General features: G+C 42.1%; 1 protein-coding gene across 1 annotated transcript; it reads right to left on the bottom strand.

The window, feature by feature from the left end:
- Nucleotides 1-3,993: 3,993 nt before the first annotated feature.
- On the bottom strand, nucleotides 3,994-22,693 carry LOC115080334 (vomeronasal type-2 receptor 26-like). Its single transcript, XM_029584484.1, has 6 exons — nucleotides 22,530-22,693; nucleotides 17,571-17,859; nucleotides 13,629-14,453; nucleotides 7,685-7,912; nucleotides 6,337-6,460; nucleotides 3,994-4,985 (listed from the first exon to the last, which is right to left on the bottom strand). Exons 1-6 carry the CDS (start codon nucleotides 22,691-22,693, stop codon nucleotides 3,994-3,996), a joined length of 2,622 nt encoding a protein of 873 aa, XP_029440344.1.
- Between the last annotated feature and the right edge of the window lie 2,038 nt (nucleotides 22,694-24,731).

Here is a 24,731-nt window from a genome sequence, read left to right as displayed (position 1 = left end):
TTTTTTGATAACCATGCCTTTGACTGTTTCCAGAAAGTGAGGTAGGATGATTCAGAATGAAGGGAAAGAGGCATCTTATTCCAGATTTTGGGTGCAGAGCAGCTGAAAGCCCGAGGACTTGTATAGGCCAGTATTATAAAAGTCAGAGGAGTGAAGGGAGAAGGGCATCATGGGAGGATTAGAGTTCTCTGGTGAGGGGTATTGGGGTAAGAAGAAGTGAGAGGTTCTCAGGGGCCCGTTATTTATACATTTAAGGAAAAAGCAAAGGGTTTTCAATTGAATTCTGGTTTCTACCCAGAGACAGTGTAGTTTATATAACATAAGTGTTACATGGTTTATTACTTTTGCCTCTGCTAATATTCTCGCAGCAGTATTTTGCAGTAGTTGGAAGAATTTCATACCGTACTGGGAAATGCCATGTGAAAGGTGGGCTGAGTGGTGTTATATTACAACATAAAACACACTACACAATCTTATAAAAGCAAAACTTAGTTTATTAAGTGTTAGAAAATTGTGTAATCAACAAAGACATCAGTAATAAGCACACAGCATCACCATAAACTTTACATAGATTAATCAAGACAAATAATTATTGCAGTAAAATAAGATACAAAAAAAGACAAAGATTTTATATAGACAATATTTTCCTCATAGGCCTTCCTTTTTATGAGATAGTATCTTCATGAAAAATGGAAGGCAGTACGACATCGGAGACTCCACCAACTGGCTTCCTGCTCATGTTGCGTAGCTCATCTAAAGAACTCTGCCAAATGCAATTCCTTATATTCTTAAAAATGTGACTTCATCAGTTAATGTAATTGTGAGAATTCATTTCTGCCCATAGATCAGAAATGAACGTGTTATATATGTCTGAGTCTAGACCTCTAACCCTTATCCCAGAAACCATTTTTCTTTGCTTCATCAGGTATACTCTAAGCAGTAAAACATTTAAAGACCCAGCAAAAAAAGATGTTGTAATACATGAACTCTGGAGATCCCAAAGGCCAAATCTTCAGATGTCATGCTGTTGGTATCACATGGAGGTGTGTATATGTACTAAGGTGAAACAATGGGAAAGCTCTTCCTTTTGGCATTGAGGGATGTACAGAAGCATGGTATTTCTCATCCAGTTCTCTGTGTAACTTCGGGCCTGGACCAGAGTAAAAAATGAGAGAAAGGCATGCTGGGATTCCTTTCCCTAGAATGGAATATGCATGTGTTCTGGAGAAGCAGTGGAAAAAGACAAGTTTATTTGTCACTCTTCAATAGCTGTTTCCTACGTTGCATCACCTATGTGCTTTGCATGAAAGTCATCTAGTAGTGTGCTCCTGCAATTGGACATCCAAGAAGCATATGAGCATCTGTTGTCTGTACATGGGGCTTGGACATAATGGATGCAGCAGGATACCAAACTGAGAGATATATGTGTGTATATATACAGCCATGTGTGCCACTGAAAAATATGAGTATGTGTGTATTTATCAGCCTTAACAAATTTAAATTATCCTCTGTAGAGTATACAAATGTCAGAGTATCGACAATGTTATTTTCTCTAATGTATTTAGATTAGTTTTTGTATATCATCTGAGACAGTAGAAAGGCAATTAAAAAATTAAATAAATAAAGAAGTAAATGGGATATATTTTTATAGATAATCGGGTAGATTTTCAAACGGGTACGCGCGTACCCCCCGAAAACCTACCCCAAACCCCCCCTTGCGTGCGCCGAGCCTATTTTGCAAAGGCTCGGCGGCGCACGCAAGCCCCGGGACGCGCATGGAGGGGTGTGTCGGGGGGCGTACCCAGAATGATGCGGCGTTTTGGGGGTGTCGCGCCGTGGGCGTGGTTTCGGTCTGGGGGAGTTCTGGGGGCGTGGTAGCAGCCTCCGGACCAGCCCCCGGGACCGGAACATGGAGCTGGGCAGCCGGCCAGCGCGTGCAAAGGTAGGGGGGGTTTAGATAGGGCCGGGGGGGTGGGTTAGGTAGGGGAAGGGAAGGGAAGGTGCAGGGGGGTGGAAGGAAAGTTCCCTCCGAGGCCGCTCCGATTTCGGAGCGGCCTCGGAGGGAACGGAGGCAGGCTGTGTGGCTCAGCGTGCCCAGGCTGCCGATTTTGGGCAGCCTTGCGTGCGCCGACCCCGGATTTTAATGGATACGCGCGTATCCATTAAAATCCCGCGTACTCTTGTTCGCGCTTGCGCTAATTTATAAAATCCGGCCCAATGTGCATAGCTGCTTGTGCTTTCTGTTGTTCATTGGGGAGTGGGTGCCTCCCTCCCTCCCTCCCAATATACCCAATATACCCAATAAAATGAAGGAACTCTCCTAGCCACCACTTCCTCCAAGACCCCTTCACACCTAGTCCTCATTTTATCACTGTCGGGATCTTCCAAAATGGCCACCAGTCAACCTGAGGCTGGTGCCATTTTGATGTGATGTGGTGGTCTGTCATATTATAACATGATAGTCACACTACAACTAGGAATAATAATAACTAGGATAGTCTACGCCAGGAAGTGTGCCCTAGGAAATTCAAACAGAACCTCAAGACTTGGCTTTTTAAACAGGCATACACTTTAATTTTCCTCACCTGTACCCCCCCCCCCCCCCCTTCTCTCTACATTTCCTAGCCCCCTTAGTTGACTCCATTTCCTCTCTCAGCTTTCTCTCTTGGTAAATTCTCTGGTATTACTCTCGCCTGATAGCACTTTCTGTAGCTCACTCTGATAAAGCAATGCTATTATCACCACATTTTTCTGCACATATTTCCTTTGTTATTTAGCTCCTGTTACTCTATGAGTTTGCTTTGTAAAGCCTGCTGCTATATTATATCACTTATGTTATTCAGTTCCTGTTACTCTATGAGTTTGAACATAAGAACATGCCATACTGGGTCAGACCAAGGGTCCATCAAGCCCAGCATCCTGTTTCCAACAGTGGCCAATCCAGGCCATAAGAACCTGGCAATATAATATAGCAGCAGGCTTTGTAAAGCCTGCTGCTATATTATTCCACTTAATTGTTCCTTGTAAAGCCTGTTGCTGTTTTATGTTACTTGTAAACCGAATGTGCCGTGGTATATAAAAATACTTAAATAAATAAATAGAGGGTGGGAGGGACTGAATGCACTGAGGTGGAGTGTGAAGGAGAGCTAGTGTGTGCTGCTATCAAACTGGGAAGAGGGTGCAGCCTGGCTGGGTTTGACAGGGGAGCAAAGTGTTCTGGGGTTGGACAGTGAGGGGAGAAAGAAGTGCAGGGGTTAGACCTGTGAGGATACGTGGGTCTCGGGAGGGGGAGACATTGTATGTTGGGACTAGGCTAATGAAGGGGTAAGTTAGTACTGAGGTGAGGCTGGGGAGCGAGATCTGAGTGTCCTGGGGAGGGAGATAACAGAGTATGATTAAGGGCTGAGGAGAAGAGAAAGAAGTGCTAGGATGGGGATGCGTGGGTTGGAACTGGAGAGGACAGTCACACCATGCCTCCAGGTTATTTCTATGGGTTTCAGAGAGTTATGCAGAGAGGAATCGGAATGTGCTGAGATAATCCTGGGGAGAGGGAGTGGTCACAGTTGGGATGGGTTGTGGAGGAGGTTCAAAGAGAGCTGGGCTCAGACTAGGGGGGGAAGGGAGGGCATCCTGGGATGGGCTGACTGTCCTGGGGTCAAAGAGAGCTGTGATTGAACTGGAGGGGGATAGAGTACTGGTGTCTGCTCATGGGAAGTGTGTCTAGAAATGCTGAGGGGGAGAAGGATGCCAGGGTTTCAATGTAGAAGAGTAGCTGGGTAGCGCATGCACTTCTTTTAAAATCTACCCCAATGTGTTTTGACTGCATCACAAACAATTTCAGAAAAATAATTTTTTATATGGCTGTGAAGTGGTTTATTTGAAGTAAGGATTTTCTATTGATAAATCTAGCCTGCTTTAAAGATGGATGATAGATTAGACCGAGTGTTGGATATACTCTTCCTTGCATTGTCTGGATTGCTAACACTTATATAGTCAAAATTTTGTCTTTGACTCAGTTCCTTTTTGATCCTTGTCTCTCATACTGCATTTTGGATTATTATAAGATAGGGTCACTCTCTTTTCATTGTATTTTTTTCCTACTACATGTTCCTTGGTGTTCATCTCTGGCCGGAGGAGAATAATGTAGCATTTGGGGAAAAAGATTAGAAAGAGTAACCCTGCACCGGAGGACAGGATGGCAAAGATCTCTACTGCCACCATGTACTTCCCTTGTGTGCTGAGGTAAGTGGGAATGAAAGACAGCCAGACGCTCACAAAGACCAACATACTGAAGGTGATAAACTTGGCCTCATTGAAGCTGTCGGGTAATGTCCTAGCCAGGAAGGCCACAATGAAGCTAATGATGGCCAGGAAGCCCATATATCCCAGCATGCAGTAGAAGAGTATGGTCAACCCATCATTGCACTCAATGATTATCTTCCCACTTTCAGATCTGGTGTTGTTCTCAGGAAAGGAAGGATGGCTGGAAATCCAATAAGTGCAGATAGCTAATTGGACCAGGGAGGAACAAATAACAATGAGGTTGGGTATCTTTGGCCCAACCCATTTCCGGAGTTGATTGTGTGGGTTGACTGCCTTGAAAGCAATGACCACAGTGACAGTTTTTGCCAATATGCAAGACACACTGACAGTAAAAATGAGTCCAAAGGCAGGCTGGCGAATCATGCACGTGAGCTTCATGGGAAATCCAACAAATGTTAGGGAGCAGAGGAAGCACAGTGTGAGGGTGCAGAGGAGGAAGTAACTGAGGTCTCGGTTGTTAGCTCTCACAAGTGGTGTGTCCTTGAACCGGCAGAAAACAAAAAGGATAAGGACTGTAACCAAAGACAGGATAATGGCAGTAGCAGCCAAGGATGCTCCCAGGGCCTCCTCATAGGACAGGAACTCGATAACCTTTGGTAGGCACTTGTCTCGACTTTCATTGGGCCATTGGTCTTCTGGGCACTTCCAACATTTAATTGTATCTGAAAAGGTGGAGAAACATTGGTCAAATGCAATATCTCTATCTGTGCTATAACTGTACAAGGTTCCAGTGTGCTACCAAAATTGTGTAGGGCCTACAACCTAACAGCTGGATTTTAAAAGGCCTGCGCGCGTAAAATCTGGGGTTTACACGTGTGGCTGGGCCTTACACGCGCTGCGCAAATTTTCAAAGAGGCCCGGCCATGCACGTAAACACTGGTATGGACACAAATGCTGGGCCTCTTCAAAGGGGCAGGCCGGGGCGGCAGGGAGGGGCGGGGCCAATGGCAGGCCAGGACAGCACCATTGAACGCTGTCCCGAAGACTCGCGCTCCGGCAGCTGGCCGGCACATGCAACTTGCTTCAGCTTGGTAAGTTGTAATACAAAAAAAAAAGAAAGGTGGGGTTTAGGGGGTGGGCAGGAGAGGGGAAATGGGAGGAAGTTTAGGTAGGGGGGTTGGAGCGGACTGGAGAAGGCTCTTTAATTGGAGCGGACTGGAGAAGGCCCAAACGCGTCGCCGTGTGGAGTTTGCACGCGCCGGGAACTGCACACACATGGATGCACGCGTGCACTTTATAAAATCTACCCCTAAGCTCTCTATGTAGAAGTTTGGGTGTTAGGACTGTCTATGCTGGGCCTTAAATTGGGAGTGTGCTTAAATGAGAAAGTGATGCCCTGCCTTCTGTGCCACCAGAGGGCTCTCGTGAAACCTGACATACATGTAAAGCAGTGTTTCTCAATCCCCTCCTGACAGTGCACTTAACCAGCCAGGATAGCCACAATGAATATGCATGAGAGAGAGAAAGCTAAACCACTAAAATAAAAATATCCATGTACTGCCCTGTTAAAGTAAGCCTCAGTAATTGCTTGCATGGCACACCCAGATGTTGTCAAACTCTGAACCAAACAGCCATATTTTAACCTGCTTTCTAAACCAATGGTGAACCTACTTTGCTCTAATTTCCCTTAGAAGAACATTTCAGAGGCAAGATGCAACAGGTAACAAAGATTTGTCTTCGTTTATCTTGCTGCGAATCTCTTAGCCCTGGAATACAGAGCAAGGATGCTTGTGAGGGAGCAAAAAGATCTACCTGGGATATAATGATTTAAATCCTCAGTCAAAAAACAAGGCGCCAACCCATTCAGCCCTTGGAAATATGGACCTTGCATCTTGTGTAGAAACGTGATCTACAAGTCCCAGCAGGAAATGGGATAAAACCAGGACTGGCTCTTAGGACAATTACAGAACCCACATGGATCCGCCAAACCCTTCTATAATAAGCCTTACATCGTAGGATTGGGAAGTGAAAAATGTGCTAAGTAGATTCACAGAATCACCAGAAGTGGCTCACCCGTTTCGTTGGCTATTTCTCCAATGGAACAGGGGACGCAGTCGAAACAGCAGCTGGGTTGCCCCATTCTGCCAGACTTCCTGTATCCAACAAGGCAGCTCTCACTGCAGACAGTGCGAGGCGTCTGTGAATTATAAAAGAATTAGCCAACTTATGTATCTATGTTCTCTCATTATCTGCTATTGTAGTCTGCCCTTTCTGCCTTTCCACAGCAATACCACAGATTACTTGGTATCTGGCTTTCCCCTCACTTCCACTGCCTCTATGGATCACCTATGCATGAAACAAGCATTTTTTTTTTTTTTTTAGTCCTGTTAACCCTTTTTTTCCCACCATCTCTATTCGAACATTGCACCATGTGTGTGTAGGTCCCTCTTATCTTGTTCATACATTCATGGCAACTGTTGACATGTTTCCTCTGAGATGTCTGCAGGCCTTCTCAATATGGCTGCCACAGCCTGTCATTTCCTTTTGGAACTGTAGTGTGGCCCTGATCACATGACTAACAACCAATAGGAGTGCAGGAGAGAATTTGATCAATAGGAAAGTGAAAAGGGCAAAGATTTCAAATCTGCCTGAGCTTTTCAGGACCATTAAAGAGCGATAGAGCAGGACAGAAGAAGGTACTGCCTGTGACCCTCGATAATTCAGCCTGTTGTCCCCTGCAGGGATTTTAACAGTCGGTATCTCTGCTTCACTGGGCAGCGGGAGATAAGTAGATGGTTTGCTAGTTGTGATCGAGTAACCTCTTAAAATTAGGAGCATACTTATGTGCAGTTGGCGCATTTTAAAACATACGTGTGTAAATGCGCACACGTGCGCTCATTTTAAAATTGACCTCACAAATCTATTTAAGGTGGTGGCGACTGCAACTGGAATAAAAACATTATGAGGGCAAAATTCAGCTGCTATCTGTCTGAACAAGTTAACTGGATAAACATATCTTGCTTAATTGTCCTAGATATTCAGCAGCCGCTCCACTCACACAGGCCTGACATTTCTACGTTATTTATACCATGGAAGGACCATTTTCTAAACTATTCCCCTATATCTGAAGCTGCATGAAACAAAAGCCTTTTTCTATTTCTAGTTATACTTATTACTCACCTTTTCAATATGGAAGGACTGCCCATAGCAGCTTATGTCATATGCAAGCATTAAAATTTCAGAAAGTCATATATCATTACAATAACATATAAAATACAATATATATATGTAAAATAACAGCTTTGGCAAAAACATGCATTTTTCAAAGTTATGCAAGCTAATCTATTTGCAGGCCTTTTGCCCTTTTTCACCTCTGCTTTTATCTGATTCTGAAATTCATCCCAAAGCCTTTATTCCTCACCTGGTTATACTTTTCGTTCCATAAGATGGCACTAACGTTGATAATGATTTCCAGTGCTGGTGATTGCCTGGCATCGTATCTACCCACTTTTACCAGTCTGGTGGTGTCATCTGGGTATATCTGAATATTCATGATGTCAAAGACAGTTGGCACATCTCCATTCTTATCAAAATAGATGTCTTCTCCAGACTCTGTTGTAAAATGCACATCCCAGAGGTAACGGAGGACCTATCAATTGCATTGATTATGGAAAGGCATTAAATGATTATGTAGATAGCTTTTTTAATTCCCCTGAAGCTTCACACCTCCACGTCTCTTCCCTACTTCGCCCTCAATCTAGTGTTGCCTCTTTGTCAGGTAACACGCTGATCTAGTGCTGGTTTTGGATCCTTACAATTTGCACCTGTTTTTCTGGCAGTGTTCTGAAAATGAAATACGTGCACATTCTTTTCTTTCCCCACTCCAACATTGCCTAGTTTCTTTGTGTTTGTGAGATTTCATAGATCTGGTCCAATGTATCACACTGGTACACAAAACCGGAAGGTACAAAGTGAAGGCACAAGGCAATACTAATGCATAGAAGCAAAATTTACAAAATAACAAAGAATTTGTATTATACAAACATAATCCACAATGTTTAAATATATCTAGTGTGTACACAAACAAACATTTAAAAATCACACATATTCCCAACCATAGGCCACGGTTTTGCCAGCACACAGGAAGGCTTCTTCAGGGGACATGTACAAACTAATAAAGTTAAAACCAACAAATATGTGCACACAACATAAGGCCTAAATACAGCCTCTATTGATGACTGATATGGTGGTCGTTTAACAGCTGGTTCCTCAAGCGACTTAACAGTTACCATACAGATTGAATATTTGAGAAAAACGACAGCTTTTTTTCATATCAGAATCTTGACAAATATTAAATAAAGGAAACGTAACCAAAGAGTGTCTCACCATGAACACATTAAAAGACACGACAGCTACGCCGAGGTTATGGTTGCCTGGTTCCATTCGCTGTCCTCTGCATAACTATCGTGTCTTTCCCAGGAGAGAGAAGGAAAGAGAGAGTGTGTATTAGGAGAAAAAAAGTAATGTCATTGCAGCCAATTAATTTAGTAACATAGAAATGTGATAAGCAGAAAAGGACCATGGGAGTAATATTCAGCTCCTGGCAATTATCGGAGTAAACTTATCTAGCTAACTCTTCAAGGATATTCAGTAAGAACATAAGAACATGCCATACTGGGTCAGACCAAGGGTCCATCAAGTCCAGCATTCTGTTTCCAACAGTGGCCAACCCAGGCCATAAGAACCTGGCAAGTACGCAAAAACTAAGTCTATTCCATGTTACCGTTGCTAGTAATAGCAGTGGCTATTTTCTAAGTCAACTTAATTAATAGCAGTTAATGGACTTCTCCTCCAAGAACTTATCCAATCCTTTTTAAACACAGCTATACTAACTGCACTAACCACATCTTCTGGCAACAAATTCCAGAGTTTAATTGTGCGTTGAGTAAAAAAGAACTTTCTCCGATTAGTTTTAAATGTGCCACATGCTAACTTCATGGAGTGCCCCCTAGTCTTTCTATTATCCGAAAGAGTAAATAACCGATTCACATGTACCCGTTCTAGACCTCTCATGATCTTAAACACCTCTATCATATCCCCCCTCAGCCGTCTCTTCTCCAAGCTGAAAAGTCCTAACCTCTTTAGTCTTTCCTCATAGGGGAGCTATTCCATTCCCCTTATCATTTTCGTAGCCCTTCTCTGTACCTTCTCCATCGCAATTTTATCTTTTTTGAGATGCGGCGACCAGAATTGTACACAGTATTCAAGTTGCAGTCTCACCATGGAGTGATACAAAGGCATTATGACATTTTCCGTTTTATTCACCATTCCCTTTCTAATAATTCCCAACATTCTGTTTGCTTTTTTGACTGCCGCAGCACACTGAACCGATGATTTCAATGTGTTATCCAATATCCACTATGACGCCTAGATCTCTTTCTTCGGTTGTAGCACCTAATATGGAACCTAACATTGTGTAACTATAGCATAGTTTATTTTTCCCTAGAGGCATCACATTGCACTTATCCACATTAAATTTCATCTGCCATTTTGATGCCCAATTTTCCAGTCTCACAAGGTCTTCCTGCAATTTATCACAATCTGCTTGTGATTTAACTGCTCTGAACAATTTTGTATCATCTGCAAATCTGATTATCTCACTCATCATATTTCTTTCGAGATCATTTATAAATATATTGAAAAGTAAGGGTCCCAATACAGATCCCTGAGGCACTCCACTGACCACTCCCTTCCACTGAGAAAATTGTCCCTTATTATAATAATGGACTCTCTGTTTCCTGTCTTTTAGCCAGTTTGCAATCCACGAAAGGACATCGCTACCTATCCCATGACTTTTTACTTTTCCTAGAAGCCTCTCATGAGGAACTTTGTCAAACGCCTTCTGAAAATCCAAGTATACTATATCTACCGGTTCACCTTTATCCACATGTTTATTAACTCCTTCAAAAAAGTGAAGCAGATTTGTGAGGCAAGACTTGCCCTGGGTAAAGCCATGCTGACTTTGTTCCATTAAACCATGTCTTTCTATATGTTCTGTGATTTTGATGTTTAGAACACTTTCCACTATTTTTCCTGGCACTGAAGTCAGGCTAACTGGTCTGTAGTTTCCCGGATCGCCCCTGGAGCCCTTTTTAAATATTGGGGTTACATTAGCTATCCTCCAGTCTTCAGGTACAATGGATGATTTTAATGATAGGTTACAAATTTTTACTAATAGGTCTGAAATTTTATTTTTTAGTTCCTTCAGAACTCTGGGGTGTATACCATCCAGTCCAGGTGATTTACTACTGTTTGTCAATCATGTCTACCACATCTTCTAGGTTCACCGTGATTTGATTCAGTTCATCTGAATCATTACCCATGAAAACCTTCTCCAGTACGGGTACCTCCCCAACATCCTCTTCAGTAAACACTGAAGCAAAGAAATGATTTAATCTTTCCGCGATGGTCTTATCTTCTCTAAGTGCCCCTTTAGCCCCTCGATCATCTAACGGTCCAACTGACTCCCTCACAGGCTTTCTGCTTCAGATATATTTATAAAAGTTTTTGCTGTGAGTTTTTGCCTCTACGGCCAACTTCTTTTCAAATTCTCTCTTAGCCTGTCTTATCAATGTCTTACATTTAACTTGCCAACGTTTATGCATTATCCTATTTTCTTCTGTTGAATCCTTCCAATTTTTGAATGAAGATCTTTTGGCTAAAATAGCTTCTTTCACCTCCCCTTTTAACCATGCCGGTAATCGTTTTGCCTTCTTTCCACCTTTCTTAATGTGTGGAATACATCTGGACTGTGCTTCTAGAATGGTATTTTTTAACAATGACCACGCCTCTTGCACACTTTTTACTTTTGTAGCTGCTCCTTTCAGTTTTTTTCTAACAATTTTTCTCATTTTATCAAAGTTTCCCTTTTGAAAGTTTAGCATGAGAGCCGTGAATTTGCATACTGTTCCTCTTCCAGTCATAAATTCAAATTTGATCATATTATGATCACTATTGCCAAGCGGCCCCACTACCATTACCTCTCTCACCAAAATCCTGTGCTCCACTGAGAATTAGATCTAAAATTGCTCCCTCTCTCGTCGGTTCCTGAACCAATTGCTCCATAAAGCTATTATTTATTCCATCCAGGAAAGTTATCTCTCTAGCGTGTCCCGATGATACATTTACCCAGTCAATATTGAGGTAATTGAAGTCTCCCATTATTACCACACTACCAATTTGGTTAGCCTCCCTAATTTCTCTTAGCATTTCAATGTCCATCTCACCATCTTGACCAGGTGGACGGTAGTATACCCCTATCACTATAGTCTTCCCCGACACACAAGGGATTTCTACCCATAAAGATTCAATTGTGCATTTAGTCTCATGCAGGATGTTTATCCTGTTGGACTCTATGCTATCCCGGACATAAAGTGCCACACCGCCTCCCGGGTGCTCCTCTCTGTCATTGCGATATAATTTGTACCCCGGTATAGCACTGTCCCATTGGTTGTCCTCCTTCCACCATGTCTCTGAGATACCAATTAAGTCTATGTCATCATTCACTGCTATACATTCTAATTCTCCCATCTTACTTCTTAGAATTCTGGCATTAGCATACAAACATTTCAAAGTTTGTTTTTTGTTTGTATTTTTATTCTGCTTTTTAATTGATAGGGATAAGTTAGAATTTTTTAGCTCAGATGAGTTTTTAGTTACAGGCACTTTACTTTTCTAATTATTGGAACCTCACTGTCGGGATGCCCTAATTCTAATGCATCATTAGTATCCTTTAAAGATACCTCTCACCGAACCATGCGCTGCTTGAGCGACTGTCGGCTTTCCCCTTTGTTCTAGTTTAAAAGCTGCTCTATCTCCTTTTTAAAGGTTAGCGCCAGCAGTCTGGTTCCACCCTGGTTAAGGTGGAGCCCATCCCTTCGGAAGAGACTCTCCCTTCCCCAAAAGGTTCCCCAGTTCCTAACAAAACTGAATCCCTCTTCCTTGCACCATCGTCTCATCCACGCATTGAGACTCCGGAGCTCTGCCTGCCTCTGGTGACCTGCGAGTGGAACAGGGAGCATTTCAGAGAATGCTACCCTGGAGGTTCTAGATTTAAGCTTTCTACCTAAGAGCCTAAATTTGGCTTCCAGAACCTCCCTCCTGCAAGTGCAGCCGCAACAATCTACTTGACTATCTTAAAGTTAGCCAAATAAAAATAGCCAGCTAACTTTGGGACTACTCTACATTACGGTCAGAGTTAGCCAGCTAACTTAACTACACCCCAGAATTCTCTGGAATAACTAAGGGTTAAATGTTAGCCAGGTAAGTGGCTGAAATATTCAAAAGTCAGCATTTAGCCAAATAACTTACAAATCCAGCTAAATGTTCAATATGAACCCCTGTATGTGCTATCTAGCCTGCCCATCTACACCATCTGTTCATCTCTACAGTCCCTACCATTCCTTCCAGAGATTGCTTGTGATTGTCCCATGCGTTCATTAAGTCAGATCCTCTCCTTGTCGCCATCACCTGCACTGAGAGGCTGCTCCATGCATCATCAACTTTTCTTTAAAGAAATATTTCCTTTGATTCACCATCCTGTCATGACTACTCTTTCCAAAACCTCCATTAAAAGAGACCCTCCTCCTTTGCATTAATATCACAGAAGCATTTATATGTCTCTATCATATCTCCCTTTCCTGGCTTTACTCTAGAGTATGGTTTGTCTGTTCTTTTATATTGATATTTCTATCTGTGACTGTTGTTTATTTCTTCACCTTTATTCAGTTACCACCACTCTGTTATGTCGAATCTATTTGTTTGTTGTTGTTTGCATTTTTTGTTGGTTGCCTGAATGAAAATTGCCTCTTCTCCCTATGTAAAAGTGCATATGAGCTTCTATAGCCAGGTGCACTTTCAGCTGGACTATAAACAGGTATTATTTGTGGAGGGGAGGGGAGGAGTGGAAGAGAGTTTACATAAGGGGAGGAAAACAGCATGCAAATATTTAATTTTCCAACATACATGGTGTTGTCCCTTTTGCCCTCAGCTGCCTGCACAAATTGCAGGTGTAAATTGCTCATGCTCATTCTATACTATACAGAATGTGCACATTCCAAATGCTAAAAGCATCCACTTACTTTGCAGCCATTCAGGCTATTTGAACATTATCCCCATAGTTAGAGAATTGTCATACTAACATTACGCCTTCCCCCTGGCCTTTAGAAGCTCATGTGAGGTGGAGAAAACATTAATGTGCTAACTGATGGCTGTATACATATTTCCAAAGTTATAAATTAAATAACACTGAGATCCTGTTTGCATATTAAAACTAAACAGAAAAACATAATTATTATTACCAATACCTGCCATGGTTTGATATTCTGAATGTGGGTTTGGATTCCAAACACATCTTCCTTGGCTCCATCCAAAATCATGTTGTGCAGGGTATATGCATAAACGTAAACAGCCAGGTAAGCATGATAGGAAATGCTTAAATCATTCAACTGAAAGAGCACTGGGACCACTGCTTTGAGGTCCTCGTCACCCGTGCATGGGATGAGCTCTTTCCCAGTCACTATCTGCGACTTGTTCTGTTCCTCCCATTGACACCCAAAGGCCTTTTCCCAGAAGAGCTTAGTGAGAGTGTCCGATGGGAATGCAGAATGTCCAATGTGGTAAAGGAAATCAGTGAAGTGGGGGATGACACTAGTGTAAGCGGTGAAAACCAGGCTGCCATTTAGCAGCCTCCATGTCTCTCTGGTGAACAGTTGGGGGTTGAATCCCCACCCTGATGAGAAGACCCAAACTCTAGCAGTGACATTGCGAAAGGAAAGGATCTCCAGGATAGGCTTGATGTGCATTTCATAACAGTCGCACACAATCACATTTGCTGAGGACTGATGAATCACATCTGCCACTCTCATCAATTTCTCTCTAGTGTAGCGATCATCAACCTTCTCGAAGAAGGCCACACAGCCACCATTATCCACCAGCTCCTGCCTTATCTTCTGGCTGGGCACGCTGGTAGTATCCACATTAGAGGTCAGTATCCCCACCCACGTCCAGTTGAAGTGTCGGAGCAGTTGAACAATGGAATGGGGATGCAGAGTGCTTTCAGGGTATGTGCGTAGAAAGGATGGAAATTGGATTTTATCACTTAGTATTGACTTCTGCGCTCCATAGCTGATCTAGAAAGAAAAGTTTCCATATCTACATCTTTAATATCCATGTTACTACTTAGAGGTCTACCAAACGACGGTGTTGAAGATACTAAGAGATGTACTAAGTGGGCAAAACTAAAACACATTTCCATGAGTAATGGATTGTTGATTATTGCCTGCTCTCTATGTGAGAGAACGTATGTGCATATGTCATCAACAAGCATAATTTTGCAGGTATTCTTCGGACAGGGCTAGGTCAGGGGAGGCACATGCCTAGCTTTAGAGATTTTAAACTATGTGCAAAGTTATAATGAGGGAAACTATTCCAACTAATGAAGAAACTCTCTTGACTTGACTCCATGGCACCTAGTACCACCATGAAGGGTCATGCAGCAGAGGACTTCATCAAATTATTTAATTTAAAAAATCATGCTATATGCTCATTCCTTGTCACCACATCTTCCCCCTTATGCAATAAAAGTACTCCATACACTTTTCTTGAAATCTTAGCCAGATCAACTTCTTCCAGACTGCATCCCAATATCTGAGTTTAGGAAAATCTTCCCCAGTAGAGGAAGAGAAGATACTCCAGAGGATCAATCAGTCCCCTTGCCTTTACATCTCTATGCATCCCAAACTAATTTGCCACCTGAAACAAGACCTAGCCCCCTGGCTAACCACAATAGCCAACACTATGTTAACCTAAGGCTGCTTACCTGATCCTTTAAACCCATTCTGAAGAAATCAGTCGTCAACTCCAGAATAGTCAATCATTGTTGCCTAGTCTCTGGACTTCCATTCCTATCCATGCTAATGAAGAATGCAATTCACTTTCAATGCTTAGACTTCCTAATGGAGGTCAGCATCCTCCACCCTTACCAATCCACTTTCAGAACAGAATGGAATCCATCCTGTTAGCATTAAAAACAACACGCTGATCCAACTGGCAAATCCTTCTTTGTCTTACTTGATCTTTCTGCTGCATTTGACATTGTTAACCAATGCTTTTCTATTAAATGATTCAAATCATTACTGAGAAAGCAATCACAGTCCATTTCATGGGCCAACAAAACATCCATACCTATGGATCTCATCTGTGGAGTACCCCAGGGTTCATTTCTCCAGTCCTCTTCAACATCTACATCTATCAATCTGTGACCTCAGTCAGTCTTTCAACATTGAATCTCGCCTATTTTGCCAATGACATCCATCTTTGGATCAAACCAGGGATTGAGCAAACTGCAGTCATCTCTACTCTCAATGATTGCTTAACAATCACAAACTCAAGATAAACTCCTCCAAATCTGAACTCCTCTAGTTAAGCTGACAAGGACATTCTCTATTAACTTTATGCTACTTGTTAGGAACCCCTTTACAACCTAAAAACTCTGCACATAGTCATGAGGTACAACTCAACCAGAATCTCATAACGGAAACTCACATTTCAGTGGTAGTAAAGACCCCCTTTATGCACCTGCACCAGATTTGTCAGCTGCATAACTGCTTCAAGAAACGTATGCGGTTGCATACTAATCACCAACCACATATCATGGCATCACACAATACAATCTCAATTGTCTCCAACTTTTAGAAAGCACTGCAGCCTGCCTTTTGGTGAGGAGTCAAGTCCACCAATCATGTTATACCAATTTTGTGTTAGTTAATCTGGTTCTCAGTTCAAAATATTTCAAGTGTGTTCATTTACTGGCCCCTGACTATGTTTCCCAACTTGATCATCCCAACAGGCCTTTCTATCCTCCCATTCAGTGGCTTTAGTTAGACGTTTTAGGGTCAGCATAACTATGGGTAGACATGAGCATTAGCTTTTATTAGGAATGAGACCTAGTCAGTTAAATGCAACCACCAAGTACACGTTTTCATGAACTCGCAAACTTTGTCTGCCGAATGTCAGCGTCTTTTCCACTTTTGTGCAAGTATGCAAAAAAACCTCTGGATGACATTATGAAAAAAGTTTATTTTGCACAGAAGAAAAGTAATTATGACCAGCAGCTTCAAAGGCGTTTGGCATGAACATTGAGATTTAATCACCAGGAAACAAAATACTTTCTCCAGCATGCTAAAAGGTTATGAGCCCGATATTCAAAACACATTCAGCGGCTGCTAGATAGCCAGATAAGTCACTTATCAAGTTACTTCTTAGCTGGAGAACTTTGTGGGCGGGCAGTGGGCAGATCGGGGCAACATTGCATATCCAGTTAACTTAGTCTTACTGCAATCCCCATACTTTACAGCTTGGAGGTCTTGCTGCCACATTGCATTGATGCCATTCTGCATTGGTGCTACATCCTTTATGCTACACCTTGAGGGGCTTTCTGACACTCAGACTTACTGCCATACCCCGGACTCTACAACTTTATGTGATTCTTACCATTCTGGGTAGCTACTCTACATGTCTCATGGTTTCTTAGGTTCTTCTATACACTGTTTGTGCTGCGCTGTCCTTCTATCAGTGATTTTGAGGTTTCCTTCCTGCCAGCTTTGCTGTCTCTTTCCCGATTCATGGTGCCTTAGGATGTTCATGCTACCCTTGGTGCCATTTGCTCCTCTTATGGAATGGTTATTGGTGCTCTCTTTTGAAGTCTCTGAGTGTTCCTCTCATTCTTGATGCTGCTTTCCTCCTCCCATAGAGCCTGGGAGAACTCCTGCCACTGTTGGTACCCTTTTGGCCCTTTACGGTGCCTTAAGCAATTCATGCCATTTTGCCTCAATCTTGGTGCCTTGTAGTTTTCTTGCCCCTTCTGAGGATGTCTGCTCACACATTTCATTAGAATTGATTAGAAACCCCTTATTTTGAAGCTCTGAATTGGCTGCATTGCTTCCTTCATTGATTTAATGTAAAACAGCCATGCATACCTTACAGTGCTGACATTGCACCTGCTTTGAAGGAGGTGAAAATTATCTTACAGGCCTATGAGATAGGAAGTAGCTGCACACCTGTAAGCAACATGTGTATTTTAAAAATTGCCGCTAAGTTAGCTCAATAAAAAGGTATCACCTTATATTTTTTTATTAACTTTTATTAATGCTGTTAAAAAGTAAGAGGAACTCCATGGATTTGTGCAGATAAAATTAAGTCATGGGATAACTCAATGGGTCATTGACAGAGAAAGAGGAATCTCATACCTGTGGGATTCTGTAAAGTCCTAGTATCCTGGCCATAACCTCAGACACAGATGAGTACATCTCCCCGATGATTCCTGCCAGAACCAAGTGAGCCTCACACTTATAATTTGGGAGTGTTTGTCCCCCAGACAGCAGCAGAAGGGTTTCCTTCAGAGCGACTACCTCTGAAAAGCAAGAGTCCATGATCCGGAAGCCCAGGGTGTGGTTTTGCAGCAGGTGCTGGTTCTGGTTGATTTCTTCTATGGCAAACATGGTGGCCAATATATCACGGTAATACCGGGTCTGAAAACTTAAGAAGAAATCAGATTTCTGTCATGATGATACACCATTGGGAAGATGCGGAGTCATCAGAATTCTTCCTTCCTTCTCAAAGTATCAAACCGTTCAATGATGGAAACCAACATGGACCAAATATTTGTGCAGACATTGGTCCTTTGACTGTTTCTTTTCAACATTTTCATGAGCAACATTGTGGAAGGATTATTGGCAAAGGTTTGTCTATTTGCTGATGATACCAAGGAGGCATCTAGCAAAGCTTGAGGAATGATCTATGGTCTGTGAGCTAAGATTTAATGCTAAACAATGCAGAGTTATGCATGTAGGCTATAAAAATCTCAAGGGAGAGGTAATGTATAAGGGGTTAAATTCACCAAACATGAAAAAAGAGCAAGATCTAAAGGTAATTGTATCTGATGAGCTTAAGGTAAGGCGAAGGCAAAAGCCAGAAAGATAGTTGGGTGGTTAGAGAGAGGAATGGACATCAGAAAAAAAGATGAGATATTGCGCCTGGTGAGACCTCATCTGGAATACTGTATACAGTTCTGGAGAACATGCCTTCAAAGGAATATAAACCGGTTGGAACTGGTCCATAGGGTAACTACTAAAATGATCAGTGGTCTTTGTTTTAAAGCATATAGGGACAGACTTACAGATCTAAATTTGTATACCCTAGAGGAAAGGTGAAATAGGGGAGATATGATAGAGACATTTAAATACCTCCAAGGTTTCCATGCAGAGGAGGCAGGTCTCTTTCAAAGGAAAGGTGGCTCTAGAATGAGGTGGTCATGTGATAAGGGTGAAAGGGAGTAGACTCAAGAGTAATCTAAGGAAATATTTCTGAAAAGGGAAGGTGGTGGGTGCATGGAGCAGCCTTCTTCTAGAGGTGGTAGAGATAGGAAAAGCTTCTGAATTCAAGAAGACATGGGATAAACACAGAGGATCTCTAAGGGAGTGGTAGGGATCATAATGTAGGGGAACTGCAAACCCCAAGGCTTGCTTTTTAGGCTAATTGAACTAGGCTTCAGATTTCATGTCCTGGTTGCTGTAAAGGATAAAAGGGAAAGTATAAATTTCATGCCTAGGATAAGCAACATGAATAAATACAAGAAATAGACTGTGTATCTTTTAAAGATAAGATGGTGTGTAATGTAAATTAGCAGTTTCAGCCTTCTTCTCCAGTAGTCAGTGAGCTGCAAAAAGCCGAAATTGGAAAGCTTGTAAAATGTAGGACTTGCTAGAATATTAATTGGAAATGTTATAAAAAAAAAACATGTTCACCTGCCAATCAAGGCTCACTTTGTTTTACTCGCTATTCAGAGTAGAAGAGAGTGAAGGGAGCTCATACAACTTGTATATGTTCTCTCTTTTACCAATAATAAAAATCTTTCTTTCTGATTGACTTGTCCGGTGTTATTCAGGCTTGCCAATTTTCCATGACAATATTGGTACATTGGCCGAGAAGTGCTGGGACAGCCCAAAGCAAGGCTCATGGATTCTGGATGGGTCTCCCTCAGTAAGCCTTTTCTCTTATTTGGGCTCTCAAGGAGGGAGAGATTGTCCTGAACCAGTCTTCTACCACCAGAGGCAAAACATTTCCACCTGGGTTATGGGGAATTGGTACAGGTAACTGAATAGTCAGAACTTATAGCAGATAAGGCATCTGCCAGCAAATATATTCCTCTAGGGAGGAAAAGAAAATACAGAGCTTTTAGGTAATTAATAGGTGATGTCAGAGAATGTATCTTATATGAATGGGGCTCAGAAATGTGGGCCGATCGGAACACGTAGGGGCATCCAACGTAGCTAGATTAGTGAAAGCCTGAGTGTTTGATACAGAAGAACTCAGAGGTTGTGCAGTATGTGACCTAGTGTCATGACCTCTTGACTCTCTGCAGCACCATCTACATGCCAAGTCCCTTTGTTTGAAACCCATGTGTAAGTTCAGTGCTGCTGCATGAAAGCTGTATGAAATGATAATATGGGGGCAAAGGGGACAAAGAAGATGACCCATCCCCAAAAATGACACCTGCACTATATGTGTTCCATATTCAGTCACTGGCCATATTGTAAAGTTAGCCGGATAAACGTATCCGCCAGCTAACTTTGAAAAGATATTCACTAGTGCAGTCACACCATGGAATACAGAGGGCTTTCTTAAAGATAGCTTAACTGTAGGAGAGGTCTAGGGCACAAACAGAGTTAGCCGGATATGTTATCCAGTTTATGCCTCTCAGATATGCCCCCACGATGTCCATATGTAATCTGAATGAATTTTAGCTAAATAATGAAATATTCAGCCAAAGGTTAGCCAGATAAGTGCTCAAAATATTTAAATGTTAGCATTTAGCTGGATAATTTGTGAGTTATCTGGTTTAATGCCTCTGAATATGTTTGTACCACACAGAGGACAAGCTGTAACCACTGAAATTAGCAATAAAACTAACAGCAAACAAAGCTTTATTTTGAATTGATAAACACAATTCCTCAAATAATTAGACCTCAACAGCCGGAACCACTGTGGTGAAACATTATCATCATAGGAACTGTATCTGTTAAAGACCAATATTTTTTTATATTTTTATTGCAAATAAAAAATTTTTTTATTACCGTAATCTCTCATTTCATTATATTCATTTCATTGTATTCAAAGCTACTTAGCTCTTTTGTAGGCGAGAAACTCAACTGACAACCCAATGCTGGCAGCATTTCGAGAGCATGCTCTCTACTTCAAGGGACTCTCTTTACCACCTTTTTAGTGATAGCTAAAGCCAGAAGAATGCTGGGCTGGATAGAGAGAGGAATAACCAGGAAGAAAAAGGAGATGATAATCCCCTTGTACAGGTCCTTGGTGAAGCCTCACCTGGAGTACTGTGTTCAGTACTGGTGCCCGTATCTGAAAAGGGACAAAGACAGGATGGAGGTGATCCAGAGAAGGGTGACAAAAATGGTGGGAGGTCTCCATCAAATGACTTATGAGGAGAGGCTGAAGGACCTGAATATGTACACCCTGGAGGAAAGGTTGTGCAGGGGAGATATGATACAGACCAGATACCTGAAAGGTTTTAATGATGCACAATCAACAATCCTTCTCCGTTGGAAAGAAATCAGTAGAACTAGGGATCACAAAATGAAACTCCAGAGGCGGTGACTCAGAACCAGCATCAGGAAATATTTCTTCACGGAGAAGGGTGGTGGATGCCTGGATTGCCCTTCTGGAAGACGTCGTGAAGACAAAAACAGTGAAAGAATTCAAAGGGGCATGGGATAAACATTGTGGATCCCTAGGGATTACAGGATGGAAATGAAGAGGGAAGTGCATGGGGGTAACTTGCTGTGTGGTGGTTGCTACCAGATGCAACTCCATTATTGCCCTCTGCTCCAATATTACTCTTTGTTTTAACGGTAGCGGGGACAAATGGGGGGGGGGGAATAGGACTCAGACAGCAAGCAACGAGGACACTACATTTTAAGGTCTGAGAAAGCAAGTAGGAGTGGGAGTAACTTGCTGATGCGGTTGTTACTTCCTTAACCAATAATCCTGATACTTTTGTTGCCACCATAAGCTTGCTGGGCAGCCTGGATGGACCATTTGGTCCTTTTCTGCCGTCATTTTTATGTTTCTATTTAACCAATGATGAAAACCCAACAACTGTTTCTCAGTGCCATTGCACAATAACAGAACATCGTCAATAAAAAGTCTCAGAGGTCTCTTCTGTAGAGCATACATACTTAGGTCCTTTAGTTTTCGGATGTTTTTCAAACAGTGGACTAGATTTCTTTGACTGATTAGTATTGGTTTTTGTGAATATATGGCAAACTCTCTGGCTGAGTCACTTAGAAGTCTGTATGGTTTGACTTTATGAGTGTACTTCTTGTAACCCACCACAAAAATTAGGAGCCAATGGGCTATAATTCTTTTCAATTAAATAAGTAAATAAGTTTCATAAATTTTGATGCAGACATTTATAATTGTAATAGCCTTCTCTGGATCACATCAACTCATATCATTTTGAAAGTATGGCCTTCAGAAATGGACACACAGTTCTCTAGGTGAGATCTCACCAACTACTTGTACAATGGCAAAACTGCCTCACTTTTTGTACTAGATCTGCCTCTTTCTATGCATCCTAACATCCTTCCAGATCTGGCTGCTGCCCTATGGCAACATTTATACTACCTTGAAATCCTCACATTATCACCCTGCAGTCGCTGCCCACTGCCACACTGCATAAAGCTCCCTTTGATTTCTGTACTCCCCCCGCCCTCCCCAACTACATAATTCTGCATATTTTAGCAGTCAACCACTTCCCAACTTAGACAATATGCCATTATCGCATTCTATTGGTTCTTTCTTTCCACTGAGGTATTGATGAATTTGTTAGATATTTTACACAATCAATATAATGGATAGGCACCAGATATTCAGTGCACCAATTTTGGGAATTTTATAGTAAGAAATCATAAATTATGATCAAGAAATTCTCATTGTGTTAAATATTGGCAATGTCTAGTGTTCCAAACACAACTAAACTAAAAGTCTTCTAGAGATATTCGTATCAACATGTGTTCTGCTTGGATTTGCACCTTTGCTTCCAATTTATTACCAACTAATAGACCCAGGTCTTTATCCTGGTTAGAACTGTCAGTAACAGAATAGTATTCCCAAACAGAATGTCTTACTCTTTACAACGTGCTGGCTGAGGAGTCTCTCTGAAGTCAAGGATGGGGTAAACAACATCACTCTGAGCTCCAGCTATCACCCCTATGACAAAGTCTCCATCCATAGAAATGGGAGCCATCTCCCGGAGCTCCAGCTTACATCCTGGCTTTATCGCTTCCTTCATGGGAACAGCAAGCAGCAAGAGAGTCAAGCACGCAAAAAGTCTCATTTTCTCACTCTTTCACAAAGCCTCTGGATTCATCATCATCACAGCATGGGACGTACAGAAGAGAGAAATGGAAAGGAAAAAGAAACATAAAACCAAGTGGAGTACAGGCAAAAAGAGATCAAAGATACAAAAAGGGAACTAGAGCAAAGACAGCAGAAAAATGACCAAAGAAAGATCAAATAGTGAGACAAGAAAATAATCACTGAAAGTTCAAAAACATAAAGTGAAATCAGGAGGCGAGAGACCAAGAAATAAACAGGGAATGTTCAATACAGAGATTGAGATATAGAGAGAAAATAACAAGGAAACACACATACAACAGAGTTTAAAATGTAAAGAGAAGAGGCCAGATTGGCACAGGAGAATAATTGCACCAGAGGACAAGGTTTATATCTTCTCTGCCTGGAGGTTGTTTCACTGACCCCTGTAATTCTAGAGATGCAATTAAAGAAGGTGGTACTCAGGTGCCTTCCAGCACTCATTATATGATGAGTAGGTGTGTGACCTGTAATAACGGGTTCTGATGATAATCACAGCCTGACGTCTCCCTGGTACATGAAGGAGGAAGAACACTATTTTGTTCTAATTTCAGATTCTTTACCGTCCCCTTCCATTTTAGAAATAGGAGGATTAACCTTTTGAAGGTCACTATTCAGAAAAGAGGCGAGAAGACAAGTTAGCCGGCTAAACTGATCTGGATAACTTGAGACAGATATTCAGCTGGAAAAATCTTGCAATGAGTATACTCACCTAAAGTTATCCGGGTAACATCACCCAGATAACTTTAAACCTGACCGGATATATTCTAAATATAGCTAAGCTTGGTGCCTTCAAAGGTACCGGTTAAGTTTACCCATAAAAGTTTATCCCGGCACAGGTAAATGTAGACACTGCCAGGCAGCTGAAAATAAAATCTTCCAGGCATTCCTGATCAGATCCCCCCCCATCCCCCCCTCCTCCCAACCCCCAAAATTAGAAAAAGAAAGAAGCGAGCCCCTGCAACCTAAGGCCTGTCCCCCCTCTCTCTCCAAGAGATCTAAATATGCACACCCTAGAGGAAAGTTGAGATAGAGGCGATATGAAAGAGACATTTAAATCTTTCCAAGGTTTCCATGCACAGGAGACGGGACTTTTTTGAAGAAAAGAGGCTCTAGAACAAGGGCTTATGGGATGAGGGTGAAAGGGGTAGGCTAAGGGAATCTTTCTTTACAGAGAGGGTGGTGGATGCATGCAACGGCCTCCTTGTGGAAGTAGTTTAGATAAGGACATTATCTGAATTGAAGAAAGCATGGGATAAACACAGAGGCAGTGGTAGGGATTGTAAAGTTGAATAGTTGGTTTGGATGGGCACACTGCATAGGCCATATGGTCTTTTTCAGCTGTCACGTTTCTATATTTCTATTGACTGAATGAGACTATTCTTTAAATCTGTCATTTATGAATGAAAGAGAATGTAGCTGATTAGCCATGCCAGCTGAAGCCAAGGTTTCCTTGAGGCCTCCTTGGGGCATTCACTAATTGCCTATGACCCTAACCTATGCAAGTTGGGCTAAGCTGAGTCCAGTTGGGGATCCTCAGGTCCCTCCGACCTCCCGCCATAGAAAAGCTACAGGGGCGGGAACTCACTGGTCACAATTACCCTTCTATAGGGGACCTGTATCATGAAAGGTGCAGGAAGGATGCCAACTTGTCTCCTGCCCCACCAGCATCTCTTTAAAAATGGCACCAGTCTGCCCTGAGACTGGCACCACAGTGACTTCAAAATGGTGCTTGTATTAGGGTCAGCCAGTAACATTTTGTTGTACAGCTCTAAATTTGTATAGCTGTACAACAAAATGGGGCTAACCAGCTTGTGCCATTTTCAAGAGATTTCACTGGGGCAGGAGTCGAATGAGCATCCTACTTGCTTTAACTATACACCTGTAGAAGTGGGGCAGGTTTCAGAAGATGTAAACTACAGGTTAGGTTCTGAGCTTGATCACTGGAGTCTACT

The sequence above is a fragment of the Rhinatrema bivittatum genome, chromosome 19 (assembly GCF_901001135.1).
Source record: "Rhinatrema bivittatum chromosome 19, aRhiBiv1.1, whole genome shotgun sequence".
NCBI lineage: Eukaryota > Metazoa > Chordata > Amphibia > Gymnophiona > Rhinatrematidae > Rhinatrema > Rhinatrema bivittatum.
Note: the sequence above shows the minus strand (reverse complement) of the source record. Positions and strands in the feature narration are given on the sequence as shown.

Coding starts and splice junctions, on each gene's coding strand:
- LOC115080334 (XM_029584484.1), bottom strand. CDS start 22,693: ATGAAGGAAGCGATAAAGCCAGGATGTAAGCTGGAGCTCCGGGAGATG. Junction 17,860..22,529: donor CAGCCAGCACGTTGTAAAGA/GTAAGACATTCT, acceptor TTTCTTCTTAAG/TTTTCAGACCCGGTATTACC. Junction 4,986..6,336: donor AGAAATAGCCAACGAAACGG/GTGAGCCACTTC, acceptor CCACCTTTTCAG/ATACAATTAAATGTTGGAAG.